Below are 18,519 nucleotides of genomic sequence, written 5' to 3' on the forward strand. Positions count from 1 at the left end.
TGTATAGAGCAAGTGAATAATTAAATGGATGCCTAATGACCTCTCTGGCAACAGCAGGGGTCAACGGCAAAGAATCTTGGAACAAACAGATCATGTATTGCCTGTTCACTCTCCTTGCCCCCTTCTAGCTGTGAACAGAGAAGGTTGCAAAGATCTTGAATTGTCTTGTGTCTTGAGTTAAGGAACACATCATTTATCCTTTAGTTACTCAAAGAAGATTCTGATCAGCATATCAAAAAACTGCATCTGCATCATACGGCATCTCCTGTGTCATTTCAGCAAGATCCAGTATCAGCTCTCAGGCTAACAAAGATTCACCTGAGACTGAGCTTGGAAATTACTGGTATTTCAGCAGTCTGTTCTGTACCATAAAAAGTCCCTCTGCTTCAAAGACTGTTAATGCTGTTGTGTGACTCTCCCTGGGTAACAAAGTGTACATAACTTCACATTAGTATGTGCAGAATACCAAGCAGTGATGCAGAGTGGAAGAAAAGGGTGTCAGGTGAAAGCCATTGGTTGAGTCATTAATGCACTGAAGTGCACCCAAGTGTCAACATGTGTGATCAAGTGTAAAGAGGCATGTAGTTCCAATGTGGCAGTGCTGGCAGAGAGAAGGGACTTCCTACAGTAGAGATGGCACTTGGAACCGCTATTCAGGCTGCCCATCTAAACCCATTGTTGCCTGTCATCTATGCCCTAGGGCAAGGGTCCAACCAACTTCTGAGCAGGCACCATGCCATCCTAACAGATGGCCATGAGTGTAAGCAGCCAAGACACAATGTATATGCATCAGTTGTGTTTATTGAAAGCCAATCCCTAGTCAGAAGCGTCCAAATGACAATTCTGAGCTCAGCTACCTTTAGTTAAAGGAATATGGAATTGCAAATCTGACTCTGAGCTAAATTAATTTATATATGTTGCAATGTAAACCCTATGACAGACAAGTGTGTGTGTGGTTATATATGTAGACGCACGTGCACACCCAGACAAATGTATTGAATACATTGTCCAGTTCAAGGGCTCTGTCATGATGTTCACAACTCTCCCGGAATGTGACCCTGAGTATGTGAGAGATCTTCTTTCCCTATGTGATCATGACTTCCAATGATAGCTGTGTTCCGCTAGAACTATGAAACTGCTAACCAATGAGAGAGGCACAGGAGCTCTGGAAAGGAACTTTCACAGGAGCTGGACCTAGACTATATAATTCACGGCCACAAGGGATGATAGTGTCCATGGATCTAAACACTTCAAGAACTAAGTACAAAATTTGTCTGTTTCCCTCACAAACACACATGCCTCTTACCAGGACTCCAGGGAGGGAGACCATGTGCTTACCTAGATAGGAAGGGTGTGTGTGTGTGTGTATGTAATAAATTCACCTAGCTCAGAGCTACATGTGAGTTTACACATCCCTTTCACTAAAGGGATTTCATATATATGACAGAAAAAGAATAATATGATTGATGGAAAAGCCTCTTATTTTTAAAACATTGCTTACCCAAAAAATATAATTGATGTACTCCTAACATATAACCAGGGGAAAGTGTGCTTGTATACTTTAAAGGTTTTTTCCTTGATAACTTACGGACTCTCTTCAATAGGACTTGGTAGTGCTCTTGAAATAAGTGTTTTAGAGAAACCTTTGAATAAACAATTCTGTACTCATATCAATGGAATAAAGATCCATTCATACAGTATGAAAATAAATAAATAAATACACTTCCAGGTATACTGTAGTTCTAACAGGATGGGAAGACATGAGTACATTGGACAGTTTTATTATTAAATATCCATTCATGACCAAATGGAGATGGCCCAGGAGAAGAAATGAAAGGTGGATTTTTTTTCTGGAAGACCAGATAGCACTCTCTGGTCTGGCAATAACAATTACTGATGACATTTAGAGAGAAATTAACTATGAGAAATGCAAGGTGGCATTTCAGCGGTGCCAGTCAGTAACATTGCATCAGAGCTCACAGGAGAGAGGAGAAAAAGTTTATGGATGGAAAATTAATTTTGTTATGTCAACAATTAACCAACACCTTTTCTTCACTCTCTACCACATTATTACAAATTACAAGTGTGACCAAATACAGCAACTCAGCAGAGGAATGAAATGGTACTTTAAAAGCCATGCTCCTAGAGACAGTTTCACAAGCATGTGTTTCATTCCACTTTGTTCAACAATGAACGATAGCATTGGAAATCAGACTGACTGGGGAGAGAACAAGCTCTTGACTCTGTAGGGACAAATATTATCAGTCATCATCATCTATACCAGCGGCTTTCAAACTTTGTGAGCTGAGCCCCCCCCCTTTGAGTTACAATTTTTGTTTATGCCTCCCCAACCCAGACAAAAATAGACACAATACCTTCCCCGCCCCTCTCGGGTTCTCAGGGTGTGGCAAGACGCGTGCAACAGTCTCTTGGGGTGGAGCCAATGCTGGGTGCGGAGAATGCCGGGAGCTTAAAGTGGCGCAGCCGCAGCGGGTGTTGACACTGACCCGCAAGCTGGGTGGCCCACTGAGGTGAGTCCGGGGGTGGAGCTGGTGCCCAAGCCCCGCCTGGCTTTGACACTCACCTCCCTGAACATCCTCTGTGCCCCCCACAGTTTGGAAACCTCTGATCTATACAAAAAATTACCATATAGTTCTGCAGCACCTTCTATCTGCAGATCTCAGAGTGTTTTACAAATACTAATGAATTAAATTTCTCAGTACCTTTCCTAGGTCAGTGTTATCCCCATTTTACAAATCAGTGGGGGAAGTTAAGTATCTTGCCCAAACCCACTGAGGAATTTTTTTTGGCAGAGCCAGACATAGAGTCAGATCCTTTTACTCCCAGGCCTATATGTTAATCATAAGGTTCATCATCTCTCTCTGTGGGTGAAATAATACCAGCCTCTGCATGGAGTCACAGGAAACCCCTTTTCCTGACTGCGCCCATTGTACGTTCATACAGGAGACACCCATTATCCATAGCGGGGCTGTGAGTGCTAGGTGCAGATGGGAGGGTGGGGATGACAGCTGGCATCTGTTGCTGGTGAGGGGACTAGCTTGATAAAACTGTGAATGAGCACTGGCTAGTCCATTTGAAGGGGAAGCAGGTCCTGGTACCCAGTGCTCTCCCTGCAGTACCCTGGAGGTAGTATGCCTTACAAAACCATAATACTTCCTGGTACTGATGCTCAGGCAGTGCATCTCCTCCCCTTTCCCAGCGTGGAGGTGTTTTGTCAGAGCCATACTTTAGTCCCAGACTATATTTCAAGTAGTAGATTCTTAAGACCTGCAATTAGATGACTGCTAATAAAACTGAGCAGCTGTTTTTCCTCCAAATTTCTATCAGTTGTCCCCTTGTGTCTACACCTCTGTCCATCCAGTGGGGGAAAGAAGAGGGAATATCTAACAAAGCCACTGCTGTGATTTTCTGTTGCTTTCCTAGCTACTGTAACAAAAAGCTTGTGGTCTGGTAGCTGATTAGCTCTGGTTCCTCCTGTAGGTGTCATTACAGTTTTTAAAAAACGATTTGAGATTTTTAAAGGATCATGGAGTGGTACATTTGAAGGGGCAGAACATACACAAAATTTAAGCAACTACTGGAGCTCGGGTTAAGTAGCTCATGGAAACTGGTGTGTGGCATGCTTCTGAACGAGCCGTCCCTTCGTTTGCTTGCAGCTAGAGCAAAATTAGGTTGCTTGTCCAGACATAACAATATATGCCTGAGTGTTTCACAAGAAACGTCTAGATCATTAAATATAATAGGTCTCAGCTGCAGTTTTGATCACTGAAGCATGCACACAATTCATCACAGCAAATTAGGTATGTCTTTGTAACTTATCTTTCTGCAATTTGCTGGTGCTTTTGGAGAGCTGAAACTTATATTGTATGTGCTGCAGAAGCCATTTCAGATAAAATATACTGTGTTTGTTGTAGGAGAACAAGGATTCATTAATAACAAACATGGAGCATTCTGTGTTTCTGTTCCAGCATCTTGCAGAACCAGCCGTAGTACCAGCAGAGATCCCTGGCCACATTCATTATTTATCTATTTTAGTGAATTTCTTGTCTTCAGTAAAAGAGATGTAAGCTTGAACATATCAGATTGTTTGTGCCAAGACCTATACTATAACCCTTTCAAGAAACCCAAGGCATCCTTCGTTCTAAATCATTACACAGGCCATTTATCTAATTGGCTTTTGTCCTGCCTGGCTTGCTAAAATGTTGCTTGTTCTTTAAAAAGCTCAGTTTGGCCTTTTTTAAAGAAAAGGCACTTGCTATTTTTATTTTATTTTTATTTTTGCAAAGTGAACCAAACCAAACCTACCTTCAGTGGAAATAGACGTTCTAACGCCTCACAGGTACTGAAAAGCATTAACTTTATGTCTAGAAGAGGGCAGACGCTGGTGGACTCGGAATTACATTTTAGTGGATTCATCAGTATCAGTCAATAGTCTGTATGCAAATAGATATGTTTGTAATAGTTAATATGAATGTATCCTCTGGATTTTTTACACTAGCCTTCAGACCAGCAGCATTTGAACTTTTGGTTTGGGTTTGTTTTGTTTTGTTCTTTTTGGAAGAGATGAGGGAAATACTGGTTGTGTTCATAATTGCAGGATTTTCCTACATATAATAAGGTTCTTGATATGTTGCTGACTTAAAAGCAAGATGGCAAAATATTCTAGAAGAAATTCCCAACACTGCTGCGGGACAAAATAAACATCTCAATCTCCACATAGCTGAACCCCAGTGGACTGAGAAAATCCTTTTCCGTGGCCAGATATTTTTAACTCTGTGTATGAGACTGATACACACATACCTAGATATTTGCATCTATTGTCAGCCGCCCTGTTATTGGTTTTATTTCTTCCAATAGACTTTAACGTTAATAGTTAACACTACAACACATTAAACCTCCACCTCCCAAAATTAAAAGTGTAATGTATGCTACTGTAGACACCACTATGTGGTATCTTCAGGGTTTGGGATTTCATTTAAAACTGAAATTTATATCCAGCAGAAATAAATTATTTTATTTAAAAACAGCTGGAGGGAGGGAAAACACTGTTTGTTTTGTCCTCTATATTATTTTTCCCAGTTTATGGCAACCATCTTCTTTATCCCAACAAACTTTGAAAATAACGTGAAAAGCCTTAGCTTTGAGGCCTAAACTTGACACAGAAAATCCTGGATTGATCTCAGTCATACTGATATTTCCTATTGCTGTGACATTCATGGGGATTTCAGATACCTTTACAATTAGAAGGTATTGTAAAAATAGTTGCATTTAAAAATTAAAAGGCTTTGGGTGTATCTCTGCATTGGCAAGCAAAAGACTTGGGTTTGAATGCCAGGCTCTGACTCCCCAGGCTTTCATGACATGGGACTGCTATGGAAATAACATATTCATCCCTGGATGCTAGGCCGAGAAGACGAGAAAGGAGCTTCTTGTCTTGTGTCACATTGCTCAGCAGCAGCCTCGCCATCTGATTTAAAGGGTACAGATTGGCTTCAGAGAAGGTCCTATCCAGTTCTCATTGTTTGGAAGGATGGTGGCTATAGCATAGGCCTCCATGGTGAGCTGTGTGAAGCAGGCATGGGGGGAGATCAGGAAGAAGGATACTCTGATAGATAGGGTCACAGAGAATAAAAGGAGATGGAGCAGTTAAAAAGTTGCTCGATAGCTTGCTCTTTTACCTCTGGGTTTCTGTTCAGCCAATGGAGTTGTTTCAACATTGAGGGTTTTGCCACCAAAGCTCTGTCAGTATTTCCATTTTTAACCATCTATTTCTGGGAGTTTAATATACCCGTAGACATACTGTATCTCCAGGTTAAAACTGGCTCCACCCCAGAGCAATAAACTTTTTTGAAAGTAACTTGAAAGTGTTTGCAAATATGCTGATAAAATACTGTTTCTTAATAAATACTTTGTTGTCACAAAATACATTTTGGAGAGGAAATAGTTCTGTGATTCTTGGATCTGGTGGACGGTGGGGGAAATGGAAAGCAGAAATAGTGCAGGAAACGTAGTTGGTTCGAAGATTGTGCTTACTGTGCATTGTCTGGTTTCCTTAGACAAAAATGGCATGGGAATGTTTAGTATACAGGCTTAGTGGATATGTGCAGTGACCTGGATATATACAATAAATTCTAATGGACTGATCAGTAACAACTTACTCTTTTTTCGCAAGTTTTAAAATGAATAGAATGCTTAGCAGTATTCTGTATGATATATTGTTAACCAATGCAGAATTGTTGTAACATCTCCAAAGAGCATAGGTCATTTTAGATAGATAATATACAACTGGAATTTGGATAGAAATGCAAATTATATGTATAAAATACTCTCTTGTTCCTCAACCTGTTTAGAGATTATTGTGTCAGTAGTGAGTGGTTTTTAAAATCAGCTTTTCTTAAGAGTAACAACACTTGGTAACTTGACAGTGTTAGATGGAAAAATGGACCTTTGCAAGGATACAATTGTACATGGCTTTGTGCCATCATGTCACAAGATGATATCTTATCACTGTTTTGACTTGTGGTGCCTTGGTGGAAAATCTGTCTCAGAAATATTTTTGCCGCATTATAACACCACGTGACCAAGTCCTGCTTGCCTCATTCACACAAATAGCCCCTTTGAGTTCATTTGTCTGAATCAGACAAGCAGAATGCTGGTCACAATTATGCTTGTAGGTTTCCATATCCATCCTGCACATACAGTAGTGGAAAGGAGTCATGTAAAGTACTTTATAGACTGAGGCCTTGTTATTTTGTAGCATATAGACTGTTTTATTAAGGCAGCGTATACCCCTTAGTACAAGAGACCTTTGAAGTTAGAAACTTGCAATTGTACTTAATTGTAATAAAAGAGCCCATATATCCTAGATGACACATCACATTCAATGGGAGGCTGATACAACAATACATGCATACCAGATTATATGGATTCATGTTTATCTGTCTTCAAGAAAAATGTATCCATGATCCAAGTCAAGGGAGTCTGTCAATATGGAATATCAATATTCCATTAGATGGAGATTTAATTTAATTGCAGCTTTTAAAAAAGTTGCAGATGAAGGAACTGTGATGTTTTATAGCCTGGATGTAAGTGGACATAACTCTTTCAAAGTCAGTGCTGTTGCACCTGCTGTTCAAGTGCTGAATTTGTTCCCGTGGGCCAAATTCTGCAGTTCTCATTCAGACTAATTCCCGTTGACATCAGTGAGGATACTGCCTGAGTGAAAACTGTAGAATTTGTCTCTCTAACATTGTTTGTGACCAAATATAATAAATGTGTTAAAACTCACAGTGGAGGCTGAAACTCTCTATTCCTTATCCTCATCTTCAGCTGAACGTTACCCAAGATTTGCAGCAAATGAGCTACAGTAAAATCAGCTGCTATTCAGCGACTCATGATACCCAAGAACAACTGAGCGGGTTAAGGATACCGTTTTAGGTTCAATGTTGAATTTCCTGGCTTTTGCTGGTTTCTATTCCCATAGAAATGTACCTTCAGCACAGCTATGTATTTGTCTATTTGTCTGTGCATTTCAACTGATGAGTTTAAAAGGTTCTCTGTAGAATGTTTTCCCCCTGCTATAAGTGTGGGCATAGCATGGGAAGGATCGAGTGGCATTGCCCCGCAAACTGCAAGCCTCGGAGAGGCACAGAACTTGCCGCCTCCCACACGTGGCCCATTGGCCTGGCTGGAGCTGCCCATCTCCTCCAAATACAGAAGTCAAACTATGCCTGTGGCTTTAAGTCTTTTTAGAATAAAAGGAGTATATGAGCACTGGTCTCAACTAAATCCTAAATTATAGAGCAAATTACTGCATGTGCGAAGAAGATCCACCACAAAGACTACCGTAATGATGATACCAGCCCTCAAAGAAATGAACAATGAACTGGCTTCAGCAATGTATTTTACTGTAGATCACAAAGACATTAACAAGATGTGCTGCAGATAGGTTTCAAATAAATCCACAAAGTTAAGATCCACAGTGACATATTTTGGCAAACAATAGCTAACAAGCATTACAGGAAAATAGATCCCTCCTCACAGACGATTTTGAAACACTGCTACGCAGAGTGGGACCTGTAAATGGATAAAAAGAGATCAGCACTGGAACCGTCACTGAAGTCTTTGGCATAATGCAGTGAGAGGTGTTGAGTGTCTGTCAGTGTCTGTGACAGTTTTAAGATGAGTGCATGGCCTCAATGTATTAGAAAAGTTTTGAATTAAGATATTGGCTTCATTAATACAATTTTGGAGGCTGATTTTCCTGTCTGAAAAACAAACAAGCAAACCAGGCAGGAATGGCTGCATGTTTAGTAGATGAACTGCTGTCTGTGCGAGCGCAGGAGCTGATGATTACAATGTGCGCAGTGGTGCGTGCCCACATAGCTAAGATCAGAAGCCAGCTCTTTGTATGCATAAGTATTCCTGAGGACTTCAAACATTGGTGAAGAGGAGACATCAACAACTCCCCAAGAAAATTCTGGACTGTCCAAGTTGAGGTTAAAGGGCCAACTATTGTCAACAGAACAGTGTGTTGGGATTCTGCATTCCCTTTTCTAACCTTTGGATAAACAAAAACTCCAGTACTCAGTCAGATGGAAATGATGGGGAGGCGGGAGTAAGTGTAGGAGTTCTAAAATAGTCCATTTTCATGTGCTTCTGACAATAGTAATTAAATTTGTACACCTCTCTTTACATGTAAGAAGTGTAAGGTTCTTCCTACAGCTCTTTTTGATCTTCTGCATGGCAAACTATAGACTGCAAATCACAAAGTCATTGGCAAATTTGCATTTGTGAGTAGAATTCTCAGGGGCACGCAGTCCCCTAAGACGAGTATTATTAGCTCCCTTGTTTCATTGGGTGCCTGAGTAAATCATAGTGTTTACGGCTAGTCTCTCTAACAGAAGGCTCTGGTTATCACTTCATAGTATATTCTCAAGTGGTCTTTATTTCCAAGGTGCTCTGGTAAAGACATTTTCCCATGGGCTTCAGTTTACTTTTTCACAACAGAATTTTATTGAGGGTTTTTCTACAGAGCACATAGACTTTTTGGTGAGATATTTAATGGAATATGTGAGACTGAACCAGATTCAAACAAATATTTGGAGGAGTTCATTTTTTATTATTTCACCCTGCTTTTTTCTGAGCTTCCAGAGAAGAAAACTGCTGGGTGAAAAGTTTAGAAAGAAGGGACGCCACTATTTACCTAAATGGAAGGTTGAAAATGTGATGGGTGAGGTGTCAAGGTCTGATTAGTTACAAACAATCTGGATTGGAAGTTTTTGAAATTCATAAATCACTTCATGTAATTGTGAATAAAATGCTGTAACTAGTGGAAAATATTAAACACCACAGAGAAAGTAATAAGTGGTACTGAGAATAAAATGGAAAATGTCACCAAACTGCAAGAACATTGTTACAGCAAAATGAAAAGCAGGGTGAATATAGAGGTAAAGCAGGATATACAGAGAGGTGAAACACTACCAGATACTGAGACAGATGCACACAGGCCATTCAGGCACAAATACACGTTATGAAAAGTTGCTTTTTCCTATTTCTTTTAAGATTTAAAAAAAAAAACACGTGCTGATACATTTCAATAAAGATTAAACCATTATAGGTGTATTTTTATCAAATGTAGATGGCAGATGACGTGTATAGAATAAGGCTTTTGCCTTCTGTTAATATTTTGTGAGTTCTGAATCCTTCCATTGACTACAGTCCATGAGCCTGATTCTGATCTCATTTATGCCATTCATACAGGGCCGGTGCAAGGAAGTTTTGCGCCCTAGGTCGAAACTTTCCACCTTGCACCCCCACCCAGCTAACCCCGCCCCCCCCCACCGCAGCTAACTCAGCATCCCACCCGGGGAGCCCCTCCCCCACAGCAGTTACCCCCCCACCGCGACAGCTAACCCCTCTCCCCCCCGACCCCCATGGCCTCGAACCCTGCCCAAGGAGACTCACCCTGTCCCCCCACGGCAGCTAACCCTGCCTGGGGAGACTTCCCCTGCCACAGCAGCTAACCCTGCCTGGGGAGACCTCCCCCCATGGAAGCTAAACCTGACTGGGTACCCGCCCAGCTCACCCTCGGCTCCGCCTCCTCCACTGAGCACGCCGGCCTGCTGAATTCTCCTCCCTGCCCAGGCTTTCGGCACTGATTGGAGGAGACTTAGAGCTGGGCTGTGTGCTCAGCGGAGGAGGCAGAGTGGAGGTGAGCTGGGGCAGGGAGCTGTTCCCCTGTGCCCCCCCCCCGTTACTGCGGGTAGCCCTCCCTGCATGCCCCCCACCCACCTCACCGCCACTCCGCCTCCTCGCCTGAGGGACTTTTAGGTGCCCCCAACCATTAGGCGCCCTAGGCAGCCGCCTAATTTGCCTAAATGGTTGCACCAGCCCTGGATTCATACACTCAGTGGAGCTCTTGTAGATTTGCACTGGTGTAAGTGACAGCAGAATCAAGCTGCCCTGTTCTGGTTACCTAGTGTGCACAGAGATGTAGATCACAACTCAGATTGATGGCCAGATTCACCTGGATGTAAACCGGGAGTAGTTTCCATTTTCTGCTAGGTACAACTGAGGGCTGAATTATTCCATGAGGGTACATAAACCTAGCGGTGTGGGGCGGGGGAAACACCTTTAATTCTTAGTTTCTCATTTGAAATATTCAACTTTGCTTTTTAACTGGTGAAGATCCTCCAGACCTATTTTCTTGAGTTCAATAATTTGTAAAGGATGGGCCCTAACTGCATTCATTCAAGTGCAATCCAAAAGTGTGTTAACACTGAGACTGGCTGACGAATGGCAAGTTATCAGATTTCTGAGATGTGAAGGAAGCAGTAGCACAGGCAGACTTTCCCTTTCACAAAGGATATTCTACCTTCCGTTTGCCTCTACCACAATTTCAAGGGATTCTTCAAATGAAATGGGAACATGTGAACCTGTCTTGCCTGACAATTTTTTTTATTGAGTGCCATGATGACTTGGAGTTCACTTGTTAGAAACATTTCATATAGTGGGGAAACATCAGGGGAAAGGAAAGAAATAACACTGTATTTTCTGAAAAACAAAGATCTAAACACAGAAGTGTCACTGGATAAGAGTTACCTGAAACAACTGGAAGGGGAATTAACACCTGGTTCTACAGGAAACATTGGTTACCACTATCAGTTTTAATGAAGTGTATTAACTAAATTGTGTTCTGAGTATTCATTCAGCTCTGTTTATGGCACACTCTTGAGTACATTTACTGTTTGTCAGAAGTGCAAACTAGTGAACATATGAGGCTTTAAGACAGGCCATCTGTTAGTCTTAGACCCTTGGATAATTGTCAAACAGTTCTAAAAATAAGCACATACAAACTGCAAGGGGGTGCAAAGGTGATTTTTCTTTCAAGTACTAAAACACAGGGGAAAAAAAGCAACCAATAAAATAAAATAAAATAAAATAAAGCTATTCATTCTGTGATCAGATTTCTTCTTCTGAGTAGTTTTCTGATTTTCCTCTGTTCTCTCTCGTTGGTCATGACATCCCTGAATGCCTCTCAAGTTTAGAGTTAGTTCAGCATCAATTTAAGACTCATTGTTTTTCCATGGGGAGCGATAATCTCTGATGGTTGAGGCAAGGGTCTTCTTGTGTCCTCTGTCTAAACTAATCTCTTTATAAAGTCAAGGCACAAAGATTTTGATCTTTATGGATGGATTGTTGTTAATTGAAAAAACCCATAATTTATAAAATACGAATACATACATAAAAATGACATTTTCAGAAAGCGTTTTGGATCATTTTGGTTCAGACAGTACAACAAAGGTTTGTGATTAAAAAAAAAAAAGAGAGAGATTGCAGATAGTGTTTCCTAACTATTTAGACACCCTGGCTTGCATTTGTCAGGAGTTTAAGTATCAAATGGGGACTCTTGTGTGCGTTTGCATTGAGGAGCATGATTACTGGTAACTGAACTGGACGATTAGGGGTTTGTGCATGTGACTCTCACCAGCAGAACTGAATGCTATTAAATAACTGATTCTTTTCTGGATAGTCTCCCACCCCTGTAATGCCATAAAGGGTAGGTGAGGGAACATGGAGAGTAAGGGGTGGCGTTGGACTCTGAAAGGTGTCCTATGCAGTCCTCCTTGGCTACCAGGATGGTAGCATGAGGCCTCAAGCATTGGAGGAAGGAGAAGAAAATGGCCGGAGGAGGAATCCATGAGGCTCTTACAGAGAACTGGAGGACTCTCTGGGAGAAATACAATAATTTATAGACATTATCTTCCTAGATGTCACAAGATTATGCAGTTGTATTCTTGCAGCGTCAGTAGAGTCAACACTTCCAGTTTATGGTGTTGCCTGTAACTACACCTGGCTCAATGCAACCCAGTGTGCTGTCTGGTCAGATGATAATATGTTCACCAGGCTGAATTAAAGAGATGTGTGGGCAGTAAAATACTTGCTATCCACTTCTATTCAGAAATACCTGGGCCTGCTAATATTCATGGATCATCCAATGGGCTAAGCACCTGTTGAGTTTCATGTTGCTGTTTATTAGACAAATCTGTTATAATTTCTGTTGAAATTATTTGAGGAGAGGTTGCTGTTCATCTTAATGGGAGTTAGAGTGAGAGACTTTATAACCTTTAATCAGAGTCCCCAGTCTGTTTATAAAACTGCTAGGAGGCTTATGAATTTCACTCCAGAAGGGCACATATTGCCAGTCTTGTGCCATCTCTTCACCCTGTACAACATACAGACTTTTAGGTGTATATGCTCAAATGTGTAGACAAAACAGCTTGGACGAAATACCTAAATATGGAACAGATGCACAATGCCACCATGGACTGGATGTATTATGGCCTCAAACCATCATCACACCCCTTGCAGTTGCATTTTATTTTTTTCACCTGCTCCTGTGTAGTACACCTGTGACTTATTGGCAGGGAATTTGATTGCAGTGTGGGAGACTCCCAGCGTGAGTGCCAGCCTTGTAGCTCTGCTTCATCGTGTGCTGCTTTTTTTGAGGTTGTTCCCTCGGTCCTTATACAGTGTGTAAGAATTTCTAAGTTATTCTGTTTCGACCCTGTCTCCTTTCTTGTTGATCAAGTGCTCTGAAAATGGAGGTTGCTGTGCAAGTGCTTTGATTATAGTGCACTGTGTACCCATACGATAACAGAGAAATGCTCATTCAAGGTGTGCTGCAAAGTTTGCTTGAACCAACCACCAATGCAAGCACTGATGTTCCCAACTAACTATGCTGTGGGGAGAAATCACTGTATGTATATATGCCAGTTAATCCTTACAGTAAAACTTTTTATTGTCCACAAAGCCTGTCACCCAGTTCTAGATGATTGAGGATGCCACAGTGAGTAGAAAACACCACATAAGCACTCTTGGGGCCCAGGGACTATGCCCAGTTTTATCTGACATGGCTTTCAGAATTGGCGTCAGTTAAATCTCCCCACCTTGTCATATACTAAGGCAGTGACTTTCCTTATCTTGATAGGCTAGCTCAGTGCTGCTGCATGATGTCTTTTAATGGTTAGTTTATACATTATGCCCTATTCCCCCAACCACCAAACACACAAACCTATACATGCACAAAGGGCATGGCTGGAAGATGAGGAAGATTTAGCACAATTGTCTGTGACTGCTTCAATATTCTTTTGCACGTCACCTTTAAAGTTGGGGTGTTTTTTTATTGTTTGTTTTATGTTCTTGGTAGAGTGTAACTTGCTGTGTAGGAAAAACCCTGTGAAGCCATCCTGATTCCCACTGCAGTTCTAAACCAGCCCTCCATTGGTAGGAGATGAGAATTTTCACGCTGGTCAACAAACCGTTACTTAACGAAAGTAGAGCTGTAATATTGATATATTGGGAAATATACAGTGTTCACTGGCTTCAAATTTACACTTCTGCTGACCTGGTGTAATAGTTCAGTTTTAGTGCAAAGGGATGCAATGAAAAGGGATCTCTACTAGCTAATTTAAGATGTGCTAACGGCTTTTCTTACTGCCTGTGCTTTATTTCTCTAACTCTTGTCATTTTTTTTATTTATAATATGGTTAGCACATTTTCCCCAAAGCTCTGATATAGATTTTGAAGTTGGTACTGATAAGGTTTAAATTGCTTTGGTCTAAAAATCTGGTCATCTTGGTACACTCTTTGTTGCCAGCAGTGGGCATGCAAAAAGACTACTGTTAAAAGGTTTGAGCTCAAAAACATGAGATGATTGGATTAAAAATTTAAAAATGTTCATGTTGGGGAACAAAGTTATAAAATGCAAGGATTGAATGTAGCCGATTTTCAGCCTCACCAGAATGCAGTGGCAATAAGCCGCACACTCACACCTCAGGACGAGGCAGGGAAAAAAAGAAATGTAATCTTGCTGGTGAGTGGTAGAGGGTTAAAGGTCATCATGCTTTAACTGAATGGCTCATTTTTGTGGTCTGGAACATATTTTAACAAGTAAAAATGTATATTGGAAACACAGAAGATGAGCATATTTTCACAGGGCTTCCAGCTATGCATCTGGGGTATTTGTAGGGTTAGCTGTTAGCATGTGCAAAAACCCCACAGTCAAGGACTCACGGGCACTTTTATGTGCAAGTTTTACCCATTTAGCTTGTGTTGATTCAGTTTTCTCATAGATGGATGAAGGATTTCGTACACACAGACAGCTGTACCCATACATATTGTAAGTGCATTTTTGAGGCTCTTTAAAAATTTGGCCTTATATGTTAACTGTTTGGTGCTGGGATTAGTCAGCATGTCAGTTGCCTGCAGTACAAGTGAGGGGAAGGGGGAACAGCACTTTCTCCAGGAAATCAAGATTTTCATATGGAAAGTGTATATCTGATCCATTCGACTGATGGCTTGTATATTATGTTCAGTATACGAGTCTTTACTTGAAAACAGATGACCTCGGCTCCATACAGCTGCTGGTTTGAGGTATAATTTGTTTGCATCTTGGTATAGACTCTGCTCACCAAAACACTATGTTTTTTATATTAGATGTGTGGCAGAACATGTTATTACCCCATGTTTGAAGAGGGAGGATTCACAATGAGTGCTTCATTATCAGATTTAGAGTCACATACCCTTCCTTTATTGACCTGCCTCGTGTAATCAATGCAGCAGTCACACAGATTTGAAATCATGTTCCCTGACTGTAGACTGTGTGCCCTGCATCAAGTGCTGACTGTGCATTATCTTTTAAATGACACTGCCTAAATAAGTATGGATTTGTCTACCATGAATAGTCCTTGCTTCGATTTATGGATGGTAAACCCTTTTGCATTTTTTTATTGGTATTGAGGATGACCTAAAAATAGAATTACAATGAAGTGCACTAGAAATAGCCATGGTTAAAATGCTCAGGAGCATGTTTGAACACAGGGATACCTTTGTATTTTTCAACTTTTTGTTTTAAAAATCTTTTCAGTTGTCTTAATGTGCAAGCTCACTTACTGTGGTTTGAGAGTTGGCCTGCTAAACCCAGGGTTGTGAGTTCAGTCCTTGAGGGGGCCACTTAGGGATCTGGGGCAAAATCAGTACTTGGTCCTGCTAATGAAGGCAGGGGGCTGGACTCAATGACCTTTCAGAGTCCCTTCCAGTTCTATGAGATAGGCATAATGTTACTGTTCCCCTATACAGCTACATTAGTCCTATTACATAACTTTGTTACTTGCTGTTCCCTTTGTGAATAATATGCAGCACTGCAAAGGTAGTTCTTCTGTATGATTGATAATCTCTCCATATTTAAAAAAGTCATAAGTTGTCAGGTTTTATGTTTGGTTATGTTAAATCACTTAAAAGCAAAAAATACAGTTTCTTTTTACATTCCACAGATGTGATTCATAATATATTAATAAGCTTTCCATTTCTCTGCACGGTAGTTTGGGTTATTGATCTCAAATATTTTAGCTTAATTTGTTGCAATATTCAGGGCATAGAATAGCCATGCTATGCACTGTAGTTGTTACGCTAAGCAAGCTGTAGTTATTTTGCTATTTTATCAGTTGATTATTTAATTCACAAAATATAACCCTATGCATGTTTAAACTATAACACTTCCCCCTTTTCCTTAATCTTTTGTCATGTTGAAAGACTGATCATTGTGTAGAGTTTCATAAGAATCTGCCTGCCACAATATCTATTGCTGATACTTTTGACATGATTTAGGAACTCAACAGCACTTCTGACACCTTGTGGTCAGTTGTTGGGAGTGCACAGTTCAGCAAATAATACCAGCTTTAAATGGGGTCACTGCTACCTAGAGAGACTAGGGCTGCAAATGGAAGGTTCATTAGTTAACTATTTCCACAAGACAGTTTTCATTAGACAGATGCCATTGCCATAATGAAGCAGAGGATCTATTTGTTTCTGATTGAGATGTAACAGTAGATAATTTAAAAGGAACAGATGATTTATGAAAAGTTAAAATATCTTCATTTATTTGAAATACATTGTACATAAATAATTTAATTCCAAATTAAGATATAATTTTAGAAACGTTTCCTTTTTCATTGAGAGACCTGCATGGTTCTATTACTAGGCAGATAGAAATTAGTACATTAAAACTAGCATGAAGTGAAATGTGTGAATTTTTACTGGTAGATGTGGCAAAATTTGAAAACATTTAGGCCCTAATCCTACAAAGGCTTATGCACAAGTATACCTTTGCACAAATTATCCTTTTGACTACTCGTGCAAATAAAGTCCATGCACGTTTGCAGGATTGAGGCTGTAGTATGCAAGCAAAATGTATGGGTATGTATTGTACTGAAAATACTGCTTTGAGATTGCTTCTGGATATATTTGGCTTCTACACAAAGTGGCATTACTGAACTGTAATGTCTCCCTCCTATGCTAAAAGAGCTGTTTGTGATTGCAGGTGGTGGTTACAACTCTCCTAAAAAAAAAAGAAGGGCTGTTCACAAAGATGTGCAAAATAGTCTATTCTGTAAAGAGATTGAACTTCTGGGGGACACATCCAGCATGTTTTCTGCAGTGTAAATTGCCCTGTAGCTAATACATGTGCTTTAGCTGTTATTGCTGGAGTATTCCTGGGATTGCGAAGTGTGTGTCACAATCTGGCGTCTCTTTCTGACAGTACTTCTACCAATGACTAGGGAGAATGAAGAGTAAAATATGGGAAGTGATCCCTCAGTGATACAGATTTTTTTTAATTATTACAATTAAGTGAATAGCTGAAGGCAGATTTTTCTCGTGACGTGTTACCATTTTCTCTATATGTACTGAAAATCTTAAAAGCTGTACTTGGCTGGTAGAAAATTTTTTTTTCCCTAAATTCATGCCAGCATTAACAGATCTATCAGTGCAGAGTAAATGTGTCATATTGGCAGCTGTTACTTACGAGTACTTTTTCTTTATTGCATTTTGTTTTGTAATAATTGAGAAGCTTTTATGTAGAACTCTGCATAAATGAGACTGAGTAGGAGGGTATGGGCATGCTTTCTATTATTCTGCCCCTCATGCATGTATCCTTTTTTCATCTTTCCAGAACCACACATTGAGTCAGCACGCACAGTGAGCCACTGGCACTACAGGACACCTCTCTGCAGAAGACTTGACGGAGGCACAGTGGGGAGGACCATTTGAACATTACATCCAATCAAAGTGTCATTTGCAACCCAGATGTAAAACTCTAATGATTTGGCCATGAGGCGCTGCTATTATAAGCAGCTGGAAATGAATATTAATGGAAGAGATTAAAAGTATTCCATGCTCAGTATTTTTTATTGTCCTGCTTCAGCTAGTGTACTTTAGAGCTTCTGCTTCTGCCTGAATTTATAGTGTTAGATAAATCGGCTTTGATGCTGTTGCCCTTTGTTGCTTCTTGTATCATATGGATAGTTAAAGATTAGGTGTGATTTTTTTAACTGCTTTTTAATTGCAGTTTTAGGTAATTGTGCATTGTGATGTGATTGCTTGGCTATTGTCGGAATATTTCTTTTGAATTTTTTAATTAAAGACTAATGCTTTGATTGGATTTGCCAGTTCACCGGACAGTGATTAAAACTATGTAATGAATATAATTGGTTTCAGTGCAACTGGATGGTCTGCTTTATAAATGTGACTTAATCTGATTGCAATAACTAGTACAGTTCAATAAAGGGAATACATGCGATCAGTGTCAGAGCTTCAGTGCATCTATCAGTACACGTTATGTCACTATCACCTGTACGTGTGTGTCAGAGGACTAGATATAAAATCATTTGTTGCCCTACACATGTAACCCATGAAGTAACCAGTGCTTAATTTGTGCCAGAGCTTGCCAGGGCTGAGCCCCAGCACTCTGGGCTTGGCAGTTCATAGCCCTGACTCCTCGGGACTTGCCACATCAGTTATGAAAGTAAAACAATTGCTTGAGCCCCAGCACCTCTTCCATTACACATTCAGCACTGGCAGTAACCCATGAAACGTGAAGCCTTGAGGAGAGCAAAACATACTCTTGTGTTGAGCAGTGTATCCTCTCCTTGATGCATG

General features: G+C 40.5%; 1 protein-coding gene across 4 annotated transcripts in view; it reads left to right on the forward strand.

Annotated features, from left to right (window-relative positions):
• ZNF423 (zinc finger protein 423) overlaps nt 1–18,150 on the forward strand; it is a 341,247-nt gene extending 323,097 nt beyond the window's left edge. For all 4 annotated transcript variants that reach the window (XM_030581924.1, XM_030581926.1, XM_030581925.1 and 1 more), the window contains one exon: nt 17,534–18,150. In XM_030581924.1, coding sequence (XP_030437784.1) covers nt 17,534–17,563 — 30 coding nt within the window. In that variant the 3' untranslated portion in view covers nt 17,564–18,150. The remainder of the gene's footprint in view (nt 1–17,533) is intronic.
• The last annotated feature ends 369 nt before the right edge of the window (nt 18,151–18,519 follow it).

This window comes from Gopherus evgoodei, chromosome 12, assembly GCF_007399415.2.
Source record: "Gopherus evgoodei ecotype Sinaloan lineage chromosome 12, rGopEvg1_v1.p, whole genome shotgun sequence".
Classification (NCBI taxonomy): Eukaryota; Metazoa; Chordata; order Testudines; family Testudinidae; genus Gopherus; species Gopherus evgoodei.